General features: G+C 33.9%; 9 protein-coding genes across 9 annotated transcripts; 5 read left to right on the forward strand and 4 right to left on the reverse strand.

The window, feature by feature from the left end:
- Positions 1-3,210: 3,210 nt before the first annotated feature.
- Positions 3,211-4,587, reverse strand: EIN_134190 (zinc/cadmium resistance protein, putative; the record flags this gene model as incomplete). Its single annotated transcript, XM_004185183.1, has 1 exon — positions 3,211-4,587. One exon carries the CDS (start codon positions 4,585-4,587, stop codon positions 3,211-3,213), a length of 1,377 nt encoding a protein of 458 aa, XP_004185231.1.
- A 486-nt stretch (positions 4,588-5,073) lies between these two features.
- On the reverse strand, positions 5,074-5,883 carry EIN_134200 (hypothetical protein; the record flags this gene model as incomplete). The annotated part of the gene is made up of 1 exon (XM_004185184.1): positions 5,074-5,883. One exon carries the CDS (start codon positions 5,881-5,883, stop codon positions 5,074-5,076), a length of 810 nt encoding a protein of 269 aa, XP_004185232.1.
- A 1,036-nt stretch (positions 5,884-6,919) lies between these two features.
- Positions 6,920-8,096, forward strand: EIN_134210 (gamma-soluble NSF attachment protein, putative; the record flags this gene model as incomplete). Its single annotated transcript, XM_004185185.1, has 2 exons — positions 6,920-7,507; positions 7,599-8,096. 2 exons carry the CDS (start codon positions 6,920-6,922, stop codon positions 8,094-8,096), a joined length of 1,086 nt encoding a protein of 361 aa, XP_004185233.1.
- A 300-nt stretch (positions 8,097-8,396) lies between these two features.
- EIN_134220 (hypothetical protein) lies at positions 8,397-11,513 on the forward strand (the record flags this gene model as incomplete). The annotated part of the gene is made up of 1 exon (XM_004185186.1): positions 8,397-11,513. The coding sequence occupies one exon, from the start codon at positions 8,397-8,399 to the stop codon at positions 11,511-11,513; it is 3,117 nt and encodes a 1,038-aa protein (XP_004185234.1).
- A 983-nt stretch (positions 11,514-12,496) lies between these two features.
- Positions 12,497-14,386, forward strand: EIN_134230 (hypothetical protein; the record flags this gene model as incomplete). Its single annotated transcript, XM_004185187.1, has 3 exons — positions 12,497-12,535; positions 12,580-12,604; positions 12,705-14,386. The coding sequence occupies 3 exons, from the start codon at positions 12,497-12,499 to the stop codon at positions 14,384-14,386; spliced, it is 1,746 nt and encodes a 581-aa protein (XP_004185235.1).
- A 233-nt stretch (positions 14,387-14,619) lies between these two features.
- On the forward strand, positions 14,620-16,440 carry EIN_134240 (RAB GDP/GTP exchange factor, putative; the record flags this gene model as incomplete). Its single annotated transcript, XM_004185188.1, has 1 exon — positions 14,620-16,440. One exon carries the CDS (start codon positions 14,620-14,622, stop codon positions 16,438-16,440), a length of 1,821 nt encoding a protein of 606 aa, XP_004185236.1.
- Positions 16,441-16,621: 181 nt separating this feature from the next.
- Positions 16,622-18,661, forward strand: EIN_134250 (oligopeptidase A, putative; the record flags this gene model as incomplete). The annotated part of the gene is made up of 1 exon (XM_004185189.1): positions 16,622-18,661. One exon carries the CDS (start codon positions 16,622-16,624, stop codon positions 18,659-18,661), a length of 2,040 nt encoding a protein of 679 aa, XP_004185237.1.
- An 83-nt stretch (positions 18,662-18,744) lies between these two features.
- On the reverse strand, positions 18,745-19,419 carry EIN_134260 (hypothetical protein; the record flags this gene model as incomplete). The annotated part of the gene is made up of 1 exon (XM_004185190.1): positions 18,745-19,419. The coding sequence occupies one exon, from the start codon at positions 19,417-19,419 to the stop codon at positions 18,745-18,747; it is 675 nt and encodes a 224-aa protein (XP_004185238.1).
- A 75-nt stretch (positions 19,420-19,494) lies between these two features.
- On the reverse strand, positions 19,495-20,416 carry EIN_134270 (hypothetical protein; the record flags this gene model as incomplete). Its single annotated transcript, XM_004185191.1, has 2 exons — positions 19,495-20,168; positions 20,224-20,416. The coding sequence occupies 2 exons, from the start codon at positions 20,414-20,416 to the stop codon at positions 19,495-19,497; spliced, it is 867 nt and encodes a 288-aa protein (XP_004185239.1).
- Between the last annotated feature and the right edge of the window lie 898 nt (positions 20,417-21,314).

Raw genomic sequence — 21,314 nt, forward strand, 5'->3', positions numbered from 1 at the left:
GTCAATAAATGAACTGGGGAATTTAAGAACTAAAAATATGAGAAAGTTCGTATATGCATACAATAAATATTATTCAACGACAATATATATATTTATTACTGTCCGGAATCACCAGAAGAGACGTTGTTTTTATTAATAATGTTTAAGAGCATAGATTTCAAAATAACAACTTAGGTTATTACAGCTGATTAGTTTATGAAAGGGAAAAGTTCCAAAAAGGAAAAACACAGAAAACAAAGTGATCAACAAATTACATCGTGATTAATCGTAACTAACGAAAATATAAACCATCTCGTTAATTGTGTTAAACGAACTGTTTATTATACTTTGTTTAATTTGTACGGGTTTTGTCTCTATAAATCCAACTATTAATATCACTTTATAAATAGTTCAATGGGTTTCCCGATTATATTAAACAAATACATGTATTATATTATGTATTCTCCCTAATATAAATATATTATTAACAACATATTCGAAACACTTCTAAATAATACTCAGGCAAAGCAAAAATGTTGGTTTTATTTTTTTTAAAAAAGGAAAAAAACAAATAACAAAATAATAATTAAAAAACATTTTACCTATTGTTACCAACTTTATACAACATCGCTTTTTTTCCAACATCGGTTTTTTTCAGCCCCTTTATGTGAATGTTTTAATAATTTCTTTTTAATAACCTTAGAACGTTGATTAAAAGTTACTTATTTTCTATCCCCTCCCGTTGGGACCAAATATAATATACTATTAATTATTTTTTTAAACAAAAAAAAATAATTAAAACCATACTTTTTCTTTACATTTGGTACATATTGTGTGGAAGTGTTCATAACAGCACCAAACTTCAAATCCTTTATGAGAGCAAGAATGCATTTGAATTCAGTTCTTTTTACATGAACAAACAATCATCTTCATTTTTGGACACATATTATTTTATATTTTCTTTTTGAGTGTTCAAAGGCGTGTTCTTTATTAAGTTAAAATCCTTGATTAAACTAATCAATTTGGTTTAGTTAGTTGGTTGATTAAATTTAATTTTTTGTTAATAATTAATTATATTATATTATTAATAGAATATATTTAATTGAATTAATAAAAAGAACGGACATGATAACGAAGGATGGGTAAAATGGGTTAAAAGATGTACTTTGTGGTTTAAAGACGTCCTCCCGCTATTAAGAGCGTCCTGTTGTGTATAATGACGTTTTTTCTATTATTTTCGTGTTCGCTACGTTTTCAAAACTATGAATAGAGTTATAATATTACTATGTATTTACTATTAAAAATTATAATTATTTCCAAAAATACATTTTATCTCAAACAAACACAAAATTATAAATAAATTTATTATAAATTAATGGTTTTAAAAATTAATTTATTTTTTTATTTTATATTCGAGTCACTTTGAAAAATTATATTAAGTTTTCATTATTTTTTTAAAACCATTTATTTATTACAAAATTACTTGTAGTATAGCGTTTGTTTATAGCTGTTCGGCGACTTTACAGTTTTTTAAAAATCGCCGACTTTTTAGTGGTATTAAAAGTCGCTGACCTAAATATTTAGTTAAATAACTATTCAAAATACCATTTATCATTTAAAAGTAATTGAAAAAAATAAATTATATAAATTTAATATAATTATTATTAAAAAGTAAAATGAAACAATACCGTCCCAATTATATCTTCTCAAATCATTTTTTAAATTATATTTATATGATTATAATATAACAAATTATAACAACTATTGTGTTTTTACACATTTTTGAGACTATAATAAATATGGTATAATTTATTAAAGTTAATAGTTATTTAGTTCTAAAAGAAGTCGGCAACTTTTGAAGGGACTCAAAAAGTCGCCGACTTCTCAGTAATATCAAAAGTCGCCGAACAGCCATTACTCTTTTATTTGTTTTTAGAAATTATTATTTTTTATATAGTATATTCATTGTAAAAATATAAATCCTTATATAGTTTTGAAAACGCGCCCTTTATAGCGGGAGGACATCCCTAAACTACAAAGAAGTAATTTGGCCCATTTCCCGTCCTTCGTCCCTATGTCCGTCCTGTCTCTCTAGTTAATTATATTTAATCAACATCTCTTTTTTTCATAATTAAAAAAAGTGGATGTAAAAAAAACTATAATTTTTATTAGTTTTATTAGTTTTTGCTTCCTACGATTAATATGGGTGCAAAGAGACTTATCTAAAAATATAAATTAGATTTTCATTTTAATCATTTGTAAACTATTAAATATTTTTTTGTTAATTTTACAAAAATTTATACAAACATCATAAATATGATGTTTGTATTTCCTTTTGATTACAAACGATGTTAATATGATGTTCATATTATCTTTTAATACACAAACATCAAATTAATGATGTTTGCGTCCCTTTATGTAATAATTTAATCCATTATTTATGATTTTTAACTAAAAATCAAAAACGATTATTTGTAATATTTTTTTGTTCCATAAATTTTGCGTCTATTTTTATATTTTTATTCTTTACTATAAATTATAATAAATTATATGTTTAATATATAGTTGTTTTATCATTTTTTGTATTTTTTCACATATTTTTCAACCCTGTCAACTAAAAACGGTAACAAATTAACTATAAAATAGTTGTTTTTATTTCTATTTAACTATATTGAAAACCAAAAATAGATGTTACGGTTAGGGCAGGCAACCCGGCCGAAATCGCTTTTATATATATTGATATGAAAAACATTAATCAAAGTTTTCTTTTTAAAAAATGTTTTTTTTAACATTTTTTATTTGTGTTATATATTTTATAAATATAAAACTAATACTCATTCCCCGTATTTTGTTTGAATTAATAACCTTTTAAAAATCATTCTTAAAAACACTGAAATATTTAATTTGAACCAAACTTTTGTTCTAGTTTTTAGTATTATAAATTTTTATAAACAAAACCATATTTATAATACATTGAATCAGATACCGTTTTTCACGTTCCCTTGATATTTTAAGAATTCGGCATTCATTGAATACAATAACACAAAAGAATTTATTTTCCTTATATTTAATCAAAAACCACACCAAAAAAAACTTTTGCATCTAACGATCGACCCAAGCAAAAAGAAGCAAAAAGAATTGATCACAGGGAACGTAATCGTTATGTTCATTTGTGAACTACAGACCTTCAATAACAAATCAAGTTGATTCCAAAACAAATTGTACTTTATCTCAATTATCTTCCAACACTGCCTTGCAACATCGGTCACCGATACATTCATTACTTGGGCAGTCGATTAAGCACTTCCTGTGTTGAACAGAGTTCTTAACTTCTTGTTCTCCTACAATCCCAAGTTCAGTCTGGATAGTGGTCGAGTGGACTCCGTGTTCATGGAACACATTCTTGACTTCTTGAATAATTTCCATGACTCTGAACCGATCGACTTCATTCAAAAACAAGTGAATTGTGGCTACATTGGTTTCATTCGCCAATTGCCAGAGATGGACTTCGTGTATCGAGTCCACTCCATCGACAGCCAAGATGTCTCTCTTCAACTTCTTCATAGAGATCCCCTGTGGTATTCTCTGCATCAAGATTTTAATACAGGAGATGACCAATGGGACACCTGATGACATGACAACACATGCAACTATCAATGACAGTGCCGGGTCTAAATAGTACTTCCAATCCCCATCGATGAACCAAACACATAAAGCTACAGCAACAGCAACAATACTTCCTAAGGCATCTCCCATGACATGTAAGAAGACGCCTCTCATATTCAAACTTCCATGCCCGTGGTGTTCCTTTTCGTTATGTCCATGATCGTGCTCATGATCGTGATCGTCATGACTATGAGAATGATCATCTTCTTTAATCGTAGCACTTTCAATGTGACTACTGTCGATATCGACTTGAACGGGTTTATCGGTCGCACCGACTTTTTGGTAGTTGTCGATGTCGACTTTCATCTCCTTCTCCTCCGCTTTCTTTGATTTTTTCTCGGAATGGGAGTGCTTCTCGCCATGGGAATGACCGTGGTGGTGATGATCATGGAAGAGTAACATAGCAGCAAGATTAATAAAGAGTCCAATAGCAGCGACAATTAACATGACTTTGGGGTCGGTGATCTCTTCAATGTCAATGAATCGTTGGATGGCTTCGATGAAGATGAAAAAGCCGACGGACAACAAGAAGATGCCATTGACCATCGCTCCTATCACTTCCGAGCGGACAAAGCCGTACGTCAACTTCGAAGACGCTTTCTTCTTAGCTAACAAGATAGCGACTAACCCGATGACTTGTGACATTAAATCACTTAACATATGAAAAGCATCTGCTAACAATGCAAGAGAGTGAATGACTATACCCGTGATCAACTCACATAAGAAGAAGAGTAAGTTGACTAAGAGGAGAAAACTCAATTTGTAGACATTCTTGTCTTTGTACCAAACATCACTATTCGGATGATTAATAGCGTTCTTGGTCTCCTCGGAAAAGCCTTTGAGCTCTACCACTTCGTTCACAACTCCTTCCTCTGAAGTCGAACTGATATCATCATTCTTCTTGTCGTCGTCGCCAAAAGTTTGTACAACACTGGTCTCCATTAGTGTAGTTGTTTGGGTTTGGAGATGAGATGGACTCTTTTATAGCGGTTCATTAAGTCTTGTATTAAAACCCATTCTCTTTTGTTCCTTTTATTTCGAAGAGAAGTTCATTTTTTATTATTCTCTTTAGTTTACTCAATGGTTCACTATTTCGCTCTTTTTTTTTCTTTTTTGTGGTCCCAATGATGGACCACGAAAAACAAGATTAAAATCTTACACTTTTGGTACAAAATCGCACCTGTTTTCTGGGAAACTTGCATTTTATTATATTTATATTATAATATTGTTAATAAGTATAGTTTCGTAGAAAGTTTTTCTTTTGTCTGGTATATTTTTTAACGGAAAATAAGAACAATGAAATCTTACTCATTTAACCTTCATAATAGAATACAATTGCGTTTAACACATTTCGACACAAAAGAATGAAACCGATATACCAATCTGTGTTTTTTATATAGAAATTGAACCACTCAAAAACAAATACAGTTACTCTGTTTTCACAACAACAAACCTAACGCACTCAACCTTTCTGTTTCCGTCGACACAAGAGAACGGGGTGAGTATTTTTCTCATATCATAAGCGTCTTTTACGTCTGGGTTGATGATCACATTGCCGTCTTTGAACACCCAAAATGCAGAGAAGCAAGACAAGAGTCTCTCGTCCCTATCGGGGTACAATGTAAAGCTATCCTTTTGTTGTGTGTTCTTCATGAATATGACTGGAATAGGGTTAGATTTTTTCATCGAGAATAAGAACATCCGATTCGACCAGTTTGTTGTGGTCTCATTACCAGTGCAATTCACAAAGTCTTCATGATAGAACCCAAAGATGTTGTCTTGAGTCTCGACTATGAACGCTAGCTTCTGCTTGTATGAAATGAGTGAGCGTAAGTCACGAGAGTCAAAACCAGAAATTCTCGTGTCATACAATACCTCAAAGTGCTTTGAAGCTTTTTTGGATAACAAAAATGCATATAAATTGTTGTCCTTCAAAGTTATGGATTTGGCTATACTCATGCGCTGTTTGTTCGAAACATAACGTAAGGTCTTTTGTTGAAGATAAATGGAGTCTCTTTCTCGTTGAGATGTTCTCTTGTGATGCACGAGGAGTGAAGGTCCGTCACTTCTGCCAATAACATTTTTTGGAATAACATTTTGAGAAAGTTGTTGGGTACATAGCGACTTTGACGTTTTCGAGAGTTTTAACGATTGTCGCGCTGATTTGACCTGCAACATTCGTTTTTGCATGTCTAATGAAAGTTGGGATTGTGGAGTGAGTGTGGCACTGTTGCCCATTTCGTATGTCAAAGAGAGATTAATGGAAAGTGGATTTAAAGGGGTTTGTGTAAGTCAAAACGAAACCAATTAATGCAAACTTCAAAAATATGGAGTAATGGTATTGTCCAATTTTAAAAATTGTTGCTTTGATGTACTATATATTACTGTTAAATTAATTACAGTTTATAGTACAAAATTGTAGACTCTTTAAATTTGTTGTGATTTTTTAAATTCAACTCAAAAGTATCAAAAATCTTGAAGACAATTGTTGTTCTTAATTATCTGAATTAACAATTGAGTATATCCAAATATGCACTAAATTCGAAAATTAATTTTTTGAAGAAAAATATGAGTGAGCAATACTATCTATTATTATGCGTTTTCAAAACCACATCAATTCAAATTTTCATAGCTATAAATAATAGAATTAATCTTATAACTTAAATTAAAAATAAGTCTTTTTAAAAAGACTTGTGTTTTTTAAAATTGCTGACTTTTTTATTGAGAGGTTAAAATAAAACTATCCTTGTATTTCCTCTTACTGTATGTAATTTACATTGAAATTGAGTAAAATACAACTTTGGTGTCTTTTTTCACAATTGGAAACCAAAAATGATTAACCTCATTGATTGTTTTATTTTTTTAAACTTTTTATATTTACATTTAAAAGTTTTTTTTAAAAACATCAAAATTAAAATAATATAATATTCATATTAAAAAAAATAATTGAAATAAAAACTTACTTTAATAATAAAAAAATATTAATATTAAATTAAATCACATTTTTTTTTATTTTACGTTTATTTTATTTTAACGAGTTGATTTTAATACGAATTTGTTAATTAAAAAACTTAACAAATTATAAAAAAATAACTTACATTTTTAATTTAAATTAAAAAAAAACTTCCCCAATTAATTAATTAACGAAGTTTTTTAATTAATTAATCAACCACAATGAAAAAAAACACTTATAATAAAATAAAACTATAATAATAGAAAATGTCTTTGACTTCAAAATAGAAGAGACTTTGTGAACTGAAAACGACACAAATCAATGGCTGAAGCGAAACGTTTAAGTGAAGCTCAAAAATTAGTAGCCGAAGGTGAGAAATGTTTAAAGACGAGTTTCTTCCAGTGGTCTCCCGACAACACTGCTGCTGCTCCATGTTTTGAGAAGGCGGCTAATATCTTCCGAAGCTTACAGAAATGGGAAGATGCGGGTGACTGTTATAGTCAAGCTGCTGCGTGTTATGTTCGAGAGAAGATACCTCTTCCTGCAGCACGACAATATGAAAATGCGTATGACCAATACATGAAAATGTCGAATTGGAAGTTGGCTGTGTTTTCTGCGGAAACAGCGAGTGAACTGTATGTGGACACTAATCAAGAAGATCGAATCCCACAATGCTTAGTCAAGCTTGGAACGGCTTTGCAACACGTCGACGGCGTGAGAGCGATGGCAACATACAAGAAGGCACTCGATACTTTTGTTGAGATGAAGAAGACGATGTTCGCTGGACAGACGTTCCAAGTTGCAACATCGTTTGGTGTCGCTCAGAAACTATACAACGAAACAGTCAACTTTTTGGACTCGGCTATTATCGCACACACTGCGATGAAACAGGCACATGAGGTCGCAAGAGTTTGTGTATAGAACTATTATTAATAGAATATATATAGTATACTTCATGTACTATATTTTCTAATATATTTTATTATATATTAATGAACAGGACAGACTTTCACAAATACTGATTTACTTGTTTAGTGGCAATGTTAAAGACGCTTCAGAACTTTTGGATGACAAGTTGGACGACTTTGTAGGCGGCGACGAACATTTGTTAGCAGCCAGATTTTTGGATTCGTACGAGACGGGTAAAGTGGAAGTATTTGAGAAGTTGAAGACGGACGTGAGCTATAGATTCTTGAATTCAGAAATCGTCAATTTGGGGAATAACTTCCACATCCCACAAAGCATAATTGATTCAATGGAACAAAAAGCGAAGATGGAAAGTAAGAAAGCCCCGATTGAGTTCAACGATATTGCATTCAAAGAGAAAGAAGTCACAAAAACATCAAACTACAAACAATCCCATATCACAGAAGACCAAATGAAAGCTTTGAATTCAATGACATCAATTTTAAGCCAAGGAATGGTCGCAACGGGACAGTCAGTAGAGTCACAGAACATCAAAGATATGGACGAAGACCAGATGAATGAACTGCTGTAATAACATTTGGTTACTATTCAAATGTTTTTAATAACACTTTATGGTTTTTGTAATGGTATTGAGTATTGTTAATTAATAATTACATGAATTATACTTTATAGTTAATTTGATAAACTATTAATAGATTACACAATGATTTGTTCTTAAGTCCCAAATTATGTATTTGACTATATTTTGTGATTAAAATATCTATAAATATACTATAATTTGGCACATTTGAATATGACGAATGGAACCAGTGACAACAAAATGAAACTAGAGATATACTATAAAACATCTACAAAGTAACTAGAAAAGAAAATGGAGGCAAGCACTCCTCGAAAGCTCAGCACACAAATTGCGAGTGCGAATTTTGACGCTGTTGGATATATCAACGCCCTTGAGATCGACTTAGACAGGAATTTTGCGGATGTCTATGTGAAGATGACAAACACGTTTAACCAAGCCGAGAAAGATTTGTCGAAGCAAGTGATTAACTCATTTGACAAACTGGACTCTACGAATGAGTCTTTGAATGAAGCGTCACAAGAAATAGAAGAAGTCACTAAGAATATGTGGGCTATAAAAAGCTTCTCTTTATATGAAGAGGAACGAGTCTTTGGTGTATCGGAAGCGATGAGATCTTTGGGACAAGCCAAAGAGAATTTAGAACTGATCATACAACTCATCACACAACTAGATAGACTCAATGAACTTGTTACAAGCTTGAGCCCATTAATTAAAGGTAAAAAGGTGATTGAACTTCTAGATGTCATGCAACACTTGAATCCATTGATCAAACAATTTCGAGAATACAGTGACGTGGAGCATATTGGAAACACTTTACACGTGTACGACGAAGAGACAGTGAATATAATGAATGAGAGTAAAACCATCTTGTCGGCGTATGAGGAAAATACTATGAACAAGAAACAAATCATCACAACAATGCAAGTCATAGAGGAGACTGATAACGTCAAAGAGTTTGTTAAATGGGTCAGTGGGCATCTTATTAATGGGTATAACAACGCATTTCCAATATCAGGACCTTCGGCTGGGATTGATGGAGTAGAAAAGAGGTATACTTGGTTCAAGCAAAAGTATGAGGAATTTGAAAAGAAGTTTGAAGGAGTCTTTCCAGAGCAGTGGGAAGTGAAGACGAGTTTTATATTGGAGTTTGTGGATGCGACAAAAATTGCATTTGACTTGTTACTCAAAAACAAAGACCAAGCGAGTCCAAATTTTCTTAATGTGGTATCTCGGGCGTTACAAGCAACTGTAGTGTTTGAACGATTTGTGGTGCAAAAGGTGTTTGGAGAGCAGTGCGAACAACTGCAACAAACTATTGAATTCAAAGAGAAAACAAATCCATTTGAAGGTGGTGAGAAGACGACAGCGCCTATTAGAAAAGAACTGAATGAAAAAACAAGTAATCCATTTGATGAGAAAAAGATGAATGCACTACTACCAGAAAGTCATATTAAAAAATTGAATAACAAAGTCAATGACAAAAAGCCGAACCCATTTGGAGACGATTCAGACGACGTGAAAGAAAACACAAAAACACCACCAAAAACGAAAGAAAAAGTGCAAAAGAAGCCGAACCCATTTGGTGAAGACACCGATGATGATGAGAGTGAAGAAAGTAACATTAAAAAAAGTGATATGAAGCAAACAAAGAAACCAAATCCTTTTGGTGAAGATTCGGATGATGACAATGAAAAAAGTGATGGAAAAAAGAATACACAAACCGTACAAACAAAAAAACCAAATCCTTTTGGCGAGGACTCGGACGAGGAAGAACAACAAAAAGAAAAACAAAATATTCAAGGAAAGAAACCAAACCCTTTTGGAGAGGACTCAGACGACGATGTTAAAGGCGAACCTTTTGTGACTAAAAGTATTACAAAAAATGACACAAAAATATTAAAGAAACCAAATCCATTTGGTGAGGACTCGGACGAGGAAGACAACAAACAGTTAACTACTCAAATTGTGAATCAAAAACAACAAAAGAAAGTAAATCCATTTGGTGAAGACTCGGATGATGACAGTGAAGATACTAAAAAGCGTCCAATAGTCAAACAAAGTCCAAAAAGTGTTGGGAAAAAGCCGAATCCCTTTGGCGATTCTTCAAGTGACGAGAGTGAAGAAACCAAAGTCAATCCGTCGCCCATTTCTTTACCAGCGAAAATGGTTGACCCAAAACAAAAGAAAGAAAACCCATTTGGCGACTCTTCGAGTGACTCCGAAGCTTCAAAAAGTTCCACAAAAGAAGAAAAGAAGAAACCGACATTTACAGAGTCCATCAAGAATGCGATTATTAACACAATAACATTCTCTAAAGACAAAGAAGACACAACTAAGGTAGAACCACTTGAAGAAGATCAAGAAGAAGAATACTCTGAAGACACCCATATCATTAAAATAGGAATGTTATCAAAATGTTTTGAACCGTTTATGGTAGACATAGTCAACGCAGAGGCAACAACACTCCAAAAGTACATTTCAAAACAAATTGTCGAAGAAAATTTTGTGGCGTGTTTTGATGGGACTTTGGTATCGAGTAAACCCGTTCTTGCGTTCTTTAAAAAGGTCTTGGAGAGAATAGGAGATGTCACTCGAGGCACGCCATACAAGCGGTTGTGTGAAGTTTCGAGAAAGAGTTACGCTGACTACATCTTTGAAATTCAGAAGAAGATTAAGGCGGAGGCGATACTGAAACATTGTCAAGTAATTAATACTGCAGATGTCATGAACAAGAAGATGCTTGAACTTATTGAGTGTCGAGAGGGTATTGTGATGAGTGAAGACAATGAAATAGTTTCGATTAAAGAAGTGATTAAAGAACTTGTAAATTACGTACTTAACAACGTCAAAAAGGTGTTGGATAACTTCACTAAAGTGAGATGGGATATTGGGGCGGATAAAGTGGACGACAGCGAAGATTTTGCAAATAAGACGAACACTGTTATAGGCTGGAATTTCCAAAATATTAAAGGGAAAATATTAGCAAATTTGTACCTCATTGTGTGTTACGACTTTTGTGTTAAATTAGCACAAAACTTATTCTTCGATGTGTTCTTTAAGGTTGGGAAAATGTCTGAGAACGGCGCAAGAAAGATGCAGATGATATTCTCTTCAATTAAAACATTTGCACTTAAATTGAATGATGTGAATGGAGAGAGGTGCAAGATGAGTGGCCCATCAAAACAGATGAGCGAAGAGGACTTCATTACAAATGGAAGAAATGCTTTTAATGATATTGAAAACACACTAAAGGTCATCCAAGTGGAAGATAAAAATGTTGCTTTGAGTTTGTACCAACAAATATGCCCAGACAAAAGTGAAAGCGACTTTGAAAAGATTTGGAAAAGGAAAGAGTCTGGAGGAATCATCAAAGGTGGTATGAAGTACATCACATCATTTGTGAAATAATTTATTGTTACGTTATTGATAGTATTTAATAATTTAATAATTAATTATAATATCAAAATTAAATATAAGAAATAAGTATATAAAGTAATAAAAAATTAGTACAGTCGTAAAGTTAATTGATAATAAAATAATAAATTTGGATTTTTTGTCTGTAAACAGAATTCTTCCACTAATATATTATTTAATAAATAATTTAAATAATAATATTATTTTGTATTATTTATTTATAATTTGTTTTTAAACAACAATTGATAGTTTTATAAAACCAATAATTACTGAATGTTATAATTATATATAAAGTTTAAAAAGAATAAGTAAAAAATATAATAATAATTACTATTTATTTACTTTTTAAAATAAACAAGCACTAAGTTTCAAAAATTGAATCAAATTTTGACCAAAACAATTACTTAACAAGCGCATTTTTTTCTTTTTTATACCATTAACAAAATAGTTTTTATAAAACTACATTTTAATTAAAAAATTGTATATTTTATAGTTAACATTTTTTATATTTTAAAAACAGAGAAAGATATAACAAATCTAATATTTTGCATATTTCTATATAAATTTCTGATCGAAAACATAAAAACATGAAAAGACGAAAAAACTAAACATTTTCTTGATTTTTAGTCTACAGTTTTTATATGTTTTCTTTTAACAACTAGAATTAATTGTATATTTAACCATGTGTTATAACATTTGTCTTATTCAATACTTATTGAGTCAAATAAAAAAAATAATAAAGACAATTATTAAAATATCAAAAAAAATCTTTTTTAAAAATTGAATTTTTTTAGAAGAGGTGAAGAGTTGATATATCGACCATAATTTATAGTTTAGGAGCAGGAATTACCATTAAAAATCAAAAGTCGAGTTTGGTTTTAGAAGAGAAAAACTATTTCAAAAAATACTTTAAACAAGCAAAATAATTATAACACACCTTTTGAAGATTCTCGAACTCAAAAACTGGTTATTTGAAAATGAAACGCATAGAATGCAATACACCGGACGACATCATTGTTTGCTTATGGAAACAATAGTTTTGAGAACAACTCACACTTAGGAATGGTACACTGAAGCTGAACAGAGTTTGTTTCAAAGTCTCGAAACTATAATTTAAAAGTGGTACATAGATTCATGTGTTTACCCTTCTTTGGTAACAACGGATATCACAAAATTTACTTTTAGAATTGAATAACCAGAAAAAACTGATATTAAACTTAAACAAGGCTTTGACACAAATTACACTTGTATCCAACTCGCTTGCAGACTCCCTCTCCGACGTTGCTGTGCAGTTTGACGCATTTTCCAATTTCAATGAAAAGGGTTTTGTCTCCGACATGATGCGCAACGCAAATAACAAACTCAAAGCATTCAAAGGGATACTTCTCGACGTCAAACAGTCATTCACTCGAGCAGTCGAGTCACTGAAAAACACCGAGAAAAACGTTTTCCCATTGTTAACAACTATTAAGAAAACTGCGTATGAGATGTCACCAAAACGTCCCCTCGACGCTACTGCGATATGTAGTATCTATGCGTACGAGTTTATGGAAACGACGTTGATTGACATGTATTCGATTTCAGTGAATATCTCCCTTGATTTGAATCGACTTACTTCCACAGAAACATTCACTCCTGGAGAGTTGCGGTCGATGAAGGACTTCACAGTGCCGCGCTTGAGAGAAGACTTGAAAACCATCACAAAGACCGCAGTCATCCCCATCTCCGACAAATCGCTTGCAACTTTAATTGAGAACGAACAGATAAGTCAATACGAATTGCCTTACCACATTTTAAAGATGTTTCATTTCCTTTTCGAAGTCGGGTATGCCACTACGGGGATATTCAGATTGGCCGGGAGAGCAGATACCGTCGCTCTCTATGCGAAATTTCCGTCGTTGATTGAATACACAGAGGAGAATTCGGTGACAATAGCAGCAACAATCAAGAAGTTCATGAGAGACTTACCCGAGCCTATATTACCCAAAGAGGGTTACTCGATATTAATAGAAGCAGCGAGAGAGTACGACCAACAGAATTGCGACAAAGTAACTGAGGTGACTATTGATAACAATTTGGTCTTTGAAGACAACCCTCATATCAACTCCATTCACTTAGGTGGAGAGAAGACGCCACGAGACCTGTTCTTTGCTCGAATCAAAAGTGTGTTATCGAGAAATGCGATTGCGTCGACGGTGTTTCGATACTTTATCGAACTTGCAGTCAAGATATCGAAAGGTCCCAGCCTGATGACCCCAAACAATTTGGCCATTTGTTTGGCGCCGTGTATGTTACACGACGAGAAAGCAGATATCCGTGATTGTGGATTGGCTTCGATGGTTGTCGAAGAAATGATTAATGGGTATGAGGAGATCTTTAATACAAAAGCGACGATATTCTCATTGATGCGAAAGAACAAATTTGCGGACGCGCGAAGGGGGACGTTAATTTCTGGGCGCGAGAAAAAGGAGTTCATTGGGATGAGAGAGTCGTTGTCGAGAAGTTTGTCCCCACCTGTTGAGCTTGGGAGTGAGTTTTTGATGTCGTCCAAGACGCCGAAGAAAGTTGATGTACCTCGGGACCTCACGAGAAGTTGCCAATTACCTCTTTTACCACCAAGACCCAATTCGATGATGACTGGAAAGAGTGTTAAGAAGGCTCGAATCCGTCGAGAAGAGGACGAGGAACCGATGAGAAAACCGTTGAACAGAGATGCGAAGAATGCGTCGAAAGCCAAAACGTTAAAAGAGTGTAAAACGCCCGTTGTGTCGCTGTTCCAAGAAAATCAGTGGAATTCCATTGTAGAGGAGATGGAAGCGAAAAGAAGACAAATGGCGGAGAAGAGAAATAAGGCCCTTGGTGTGTGATGAATGTGTTGATTTTGTTGTTAATTTAAATTCCAATTTTAGTGTTAATTGATGGCTTTTCTTTTAACAACACTTTTACTCCTAAAAAGTGTCTTATTTAATAGAGTGAATGTTACATGTAGGAACTGGTGGTGTTACTTCAACAACATTTGCTGAATGTTTTAAGTCGTCTTGTAAAGTCCTTTGCATCTCTAAAAGTTCATTGAAAGTGAACTTTAAAATTAGAAGTTGTTATGCAGAAGATATTGAAACGATTCTCCACCCGTAACATCACACAAACAGCCCCAAATTCTCCTTTAAAAAAAAGTAATACGGCAACTAACACTCCACTGTCATCACCTCCTCATTTTCACCCATTTCGGAAACTCACCCACTCCGTAACGTATTCGTCAGACTTCCAAGACTCCGATTTTGAAGAACTCGACGAGTTGGAAAAGTACGAAAAACTGCCGGACGACTTGTTATTTAATGTCATAGAAACGACAATCAATAGACACGGCGGACGCGCCAAGTTAAAATCGAATCCATCGGAACTGTATGAGAAATACAATCATGTCCCTTTGTTTAATGAGATGTTATTAGTTGCTCTAAAATACGGATGCACACTGCTACTGCCTCAAAACATCCACCCCACAGTCGACTTCTTTTTGACACATTTGGTTCGGAGGCACCCAACCTCTAATAAGGCTGTCACACTGAATGGAAACTATGTCAAAATTTACAACGAACACATCGATGTGTTCTTCCAGCCTGAGAACTCTAAGACGTTTCCTTGGAAAATGTGTCTTGGCGTCTTCAAGAACTTCCCAAAGTCCTTTGATGATAACTTACCACCAGACATCGATTTGAATGATGAGAAGAAGACCCTTGGTATCGAAGACACCGTTGGTATTGATGGGAATGGACTTGTAATGACCCCATATGGCGACTTACCTGTTCTTCTGATCAGCAGACCGTTTAATCTTGAGGGGTGTTCTTGGGGTGTTAAATTTGACGAACTGAATACGTTTGAGTGGTGCGATTTACAACTTGTCCAAATCAACATGGACGCTTTTGATGGCGATATTGATGAATGGATGTACGTTGATGTCTATATCGACAAGTCGCTGAAATTTGCGATAGAGCTAGAGAACCAAAGTGAGCTTCACGAGGTCAAAGAGTACGTTGAGATTGTCATCGAGAAAATTGGGGAGATGGTGAGTGGGAAGAGCTTTGAGGAGATGAGCAAATTGTTTAATAAGATCGTGAATGGGATCATGAAGAAAGTGAATGGGATTTGTCTTGGGGAAAGTCAAGAAGAGATCCGGAGAGCAATAGAAGGGGTATTAGTTCATCATTTATTTAACGAGATATGGCCGCCTCTCATAGAAGAGAATTATAAGATACATCAAGATTTGTGTGACAAAGACAAAGAAATAGACTGGAGGATTCGGGCTTTACAATTTGTTCAATTGAAAGACTTTGAGATTGAATTTATGTCGAGTGAAGTGGGTCATAAAGGGATAGTAGTTACTATACAACAATTACGAAGACTGAATTCATTCAAAAATCCACATCAAAAAGCTATGATAATCATCTCCGCTCTCAAGTTTTTGCAATTTGTCATCCAAAAGACTTGCCCGGGAAATGGGCCGGTATCCGCAGACGTCTTCTTCCCAACTTTGGTATATGTCATCATTAAAGGGAATATACCTTATTTTGCGTCAAATATCGGATTCATTAAAGCATTCATGCAAAACCCTATTGATGAGCTGTCATATTATTTGACATCAATCGAATCAGTCTTTTGCTTCATTAAAGACTTGGAAGGGAAAAACATCGGGTGGGACGAACAAAGCTTCTACGAGGCTATTAACTTCTCTAAGATCCATTACTCGCCATTTGACTCCGCTTCTTTAAATGTACTCAGACCACAAAGGCAAATCAATTTACCGACATTCGAGAGAATTAAAGAGTCAAGCGAAATTGTGGGGAGAATGAAAAAGCAATTATTGGACGCTTTTATAATGGTGACACACCAAAATGAAGAGCTCAAGAAGCAACTTGACAAATAGAGTCAATCTATATTATTATTGTAATTTTACTATTTCAAAACTAGTTTACAGTTGAAGGCAAGTTTTATAGATCTGACACCTCAAACTTTAAAATACAATTAAATTTTTTGATTAATTTGAATAAATTTTTCTTGTTAGTATTTTACTTTCAGTTACTTATACAACTCAATAATAATTGAATATGGAACACCCATTCTCACAAAGAACTATTCCAATTGATTTCAGCCAACTCACCCCAAACCACATTGTCGAAGACTTGAATTACACATTAAAACTCACACAACAACGTATTGAAAATATAAGATCGATTGAAATGACTCAAGCAACATTTTTGAACGTGGTCGAGCCTTTGGAAATGGCGACTTACGAATTGGAAGATATCAAAATGTTGATTCTTCTCATTTTAAACACTCGAGGAAACATCACTGAATACAAAACGGAATATTCGAAAGTACTCCCAGCATTATCAACATTCTTTGCAGGACTTTATTCTGACTCAAAGCTTCTGTTACTCCTGGAACACGTCCGCGACAATTCCTCAACTTTATCCAAAGAGGAATATCGCCTCACTGAAATTTTGATTCGCAAATACGTGACTGGTGGCTCTCAATTGTCTACAGAAAACAAAGCCAAATTGGTCCACGAGAAAACAACACTTTCGATGTTAATGCAAAAATTTGGCGAAAATTTAATAAAATCCGTCGATGATAATTTTGTGGCCTTTTCAAGTGAAGATGAGTTGATAGGTGTACCTGCAAACAATATGGAAAGGTTTAAAAAAGCTGCTCAAGACCATAACATGCCAGGGTTTGTTGTGATGTTAGACGCGAACAGTTACTCTGCAGTTATGAATTATTGTGTTGTTGAGAAGACAAGAGAACTGGTGTATCGAATGAACAACAAATTGTGCAGTTATGGTGCAACAGACAATAGTGATTTACTTGAAAAAATCTTAGAGGAACGGGATGTCATCTCCCACATTTTTAACTTTAACGACTTTGGCGACTTTATTGCACAAAATCGGATGGTGAGCTCTGAAGATGCTCTCAAGTTTGTTGAACAACTTCATGATAAGATATACAAGGACTTTAAAGCCCAACTCTCGTATCTAATTGCTTTAAAGCGAAAAGAGACCAATGATCCCCTGTGTGTCTTAAAGCCATGGGATGTTGGGTATTACTCCCAGAAGTATTTGTTGCAACATTTTCATTATGACTCTGAAGAGTTTCGAAAGTACTTTACACTGTCTTCTGTATTAGAAGGACTTTTTAAAGTGATAAGAAACGTCTTTCAAATTGAAATGAAAGAGTGCAGTGAAGTACGTGGATGGCATGAAGATGTTAAGTATTATGAAGCATATGATATTAATACCAAGAAACTGCTTGGAGGCATTTTCTACGACTTTTTCCCACGAAAGGGGAAAAGGTCTGGCGCGTGTAAGGAAACGCTCTTTAAAGCGTTTGTGGAGACAAATAGCAACGAAGAAAAAATTCACAGCCCGATTGTGTATATCATCACTAATATTGCACCTCCACCTGTTGGGCAAAAAGAAGCGGTTTTGACTCTTGGAGAAGTGAAAACAATATTTCACGAACACGGGCATTTCATACACACAATTTTATCTGCGAAGAGATATGCAGCAATAGGAGAGGACAACGTCGAGTTCGATTTCATCGAATTCCCATCAAAGTTGTTTGAGAACTTCTGTTTTGAAGAAACGGTTATTGAGATGATGACACAACCTAATGGCGAAAAAGTGCCAAAAAACCTCCTCAATAGATTTGAGAACGCAAGAAACTGCTTTGCTGCAGTCAACTTTATGGCACAACTCAAGCTCTCGAAGATGGATTTGGAGATTCATAAAAATTACTTAAAAAGTGGGATGCATGTAGATGCATTTCTCGAAGAGAAACTTGAGAAGTACAGCATTCCGTTCGATGTAAAGTTCTTGTCTGGAATAAGGAAGAGCAAACACTTATTTGTTGGAGAGTGTTGTTACGCGGCAAGTTACTTCACGTACAAATGGGACGAAATGATGGCTCTTGACGCATTTGATTTGTTTGTTCAAAATGGACTGTTCAACGAAGAGACATCAGCGAAACTTAAGAAGTTTGTTTTGGAGGTGGGGTGCATGGAAGATGCAAACACAATGTTCAGGAATTTCAGAGGAAGAGAACCAAAGTGTGACGCTTTGATGATTAAAAATGGATTTACAGTGTAATTCACTTTTGCTCCTTTCATTCGTCTTATTGTTATTTGTTTGTTGAACACAATATTTTAATGGTAAAAATTCATTTATAACCATTAGAAATGTTTAATCTCATTTATACCTTTTGTTGACAATCCAGGTCTGGGAGATTCAACATTACCAACAATGCCCGAATAACAGTTTGGAATTGTGAGGTCTTTGTGTCCCACATTTGGTGCAGATCCCTTTGTTGTATGCAGTCCAGCCTTTATCTCGGAGTCCTCTTCTTCTTTTTCACTACTTCCTTCCATGGATGATTTGACTCGTAACTTCTTTGCAGAGTGAAGTCTCTTTGCCTTTTTCGTCTCTTCATCTCCAAAAAGATGAATCTTCACCTTTTTGCGTCTTCTTGTTCTGTCGTTGTTGTTATCTTCTCGGTCTTTTCTCTCTTCTCTCTTCTTTATTATCGAGTCCTGAATAACACTGTTTTGATCATTTTCTATTTCAATCCCACTGTCATCACTCGTTCTGTTTGCTCTTTCTTTTTTCTTGATTAAGAAATCTGTGTTGAACATATCATTGTCACTGTGGTCCATAAAATAGCTCTGCCCAACATCAACAACATCGGAAAATGGAATGCGACTACGTAACCCCTTATTTGCGTTGTACACTTCATCATTCAACAATCCACTCATGATCGAACTCCTCAAATACACATTGTTGTCTTTGTTGAGTCTTTTTGGCTTGGACTCTGTTATTCTCTTCTCATCCTTGTCATTCAACATGCTCATATATGTCCCCTTTTCGATTCTCTTACTTCCTTCCACTCTATTTTCTGACAGTTTTCTTAACAGTCTGTGTTTCCTTCAAATCTCCATTGTTTTCAAACCCAAAGTTCTGTTGTTGTCATTGTATATTCCGTTCTCTTCTTCAATTGTATTTTCTTTGTAACATCCAAAACAGTTCTTATATGTGCTATCTTGTTCCTTTATCTGTAAAAAAGAATTTGTTTTCTTCTCATTTATCCTTTGGAGTCGCTCTCTGAACGTGTTGTCAAACAACGGGAGACCGCTTTCATCATACTTCTCATTCGTATCCAAACAAACTTTGGTGTAAGTCGGGATGGTAAAGTCTCCAATTGATGCATGTTGCTCAATTTGGTCAACATCTATCTGAATATCACTTCTTTTTGTTTCATTTATTCTCTCTTCTTCAGCAATCACCTTTCGCTGGTATTCCAGAAATGTTAAAACACTCTCACAGCGAAGAGATTCAAGCGCTTCGCACAGTTCCGTTGGTGTTGGAGTTCCAGAGAGATTCTTGAGAGCAGAAATTAAACCTTCAACAACCAACACCTTCTCGTTTTGATCTTCAAGAGATTCCCAATCGTCAAACAATTGCTTGTGTTTCACAAGAGCATATTCAAACATTTGGAGCTCAACCATTTCATCACAGTTGCCTGATTTTGGTATCAGAAAATTATACCCATTCTCACCAATGATTACTTTGCAGCCATGGATAGTGTTGATACACCTTCTTGCTATACTCTTAATAATTTATAATATAATTATCAGATGTACTCATTTCAACAAAACTTATTGGCACTTCTTCTTTTGACCCTTCCTCGTGTTGGGCTGTATTATACAGTCCTGCCTTAATTGTACCCTCTTTGGTGTTGTTTTCGTTAAAGTCCTTTACCACACGAAATGAAACAAATGGAGCGACCAACTGAATTATCGGAAAAGCAAATGTTATAATGCATTCAAACGTGTTTGTAACAGCAGGCATTGTCTTTGTGGATGATCTGGTATTACTTAAACTGGAATTAAGATTGTAAATTTCATTATTGGAAAAAATCAAAAAATAGTGAAAAATATATTTAAAAAGTGCAAAAATTTCATAAAAATTAATTATATAAACTTAATCAAATAATACACAACTCATTTTTGGGAAAAAACAAAAACAAAAACAAAAAATATTAAATAAAAATGCTTCGATATTTACATTTAATGATTTGTTGTTATTTTTTATAAATCAAATTTGTCTAAATTGGTAAATATGTTCGAAAATTGCGGGGATGTTTTCTTTAAGTATTTTGTATTTAAAAGCCAAAAATTGAAAACTTTTTGAATATAAAAAGGTACTTTTTTTAATATAATTGTTCAACAACAATACAAATTAATATTTTTGTCAAAAAACCAAATACAGTAAAACCACCCAAGAGCGGGAGGGTGTGATAATTTTGTTCTCTCAAGAGCGGGTATTTTTGGCAATCAAACCTTAATTACCACTCTATAGAGAACTCTATTTTTAGTTTTAGTCTAAAAAATGCCCGCTCTTCAGAGGTACCGCTCTTTGGAAATTTTACTGTAATCAAATAAATATGTTTATTTTTTGAAAGTTACATTTGATTTGTAAAACAGTTTTATTTGATAAAAACAATTCAATCCACCAAAAAACAGAAGATAGTAACATCAGAAGAAACAGTTTATTTTCTCTGAGATTGAAAAGACCATTTGAACGGTTTGTTGCCAACACTTGTTAATACCCAGGTTTACAATCATAAAGTTTCTTGAAGTATTTTATTCAATACCACTGCAAGTCAGAAATTAATCAATTGGCTTAATTGGCTGATACTTCTCGTCTTTCGACAAAAAAATCGTTCTGAAAGTGCTATACATATTCG

This window comes from Entamoeba invadens, assembly GCF_000330505.1.
Source record: "Entamoeba invadens IP1 unplaced genomic scaffold scaff_1105074726609, whole genome shotgun sequence".
Taxonomy (NCBI): domain Eukaryota; phylum Evosea; order Mastigamoebida; family Endamoebidae; genus Entamoeba; species Entamoeba invadens.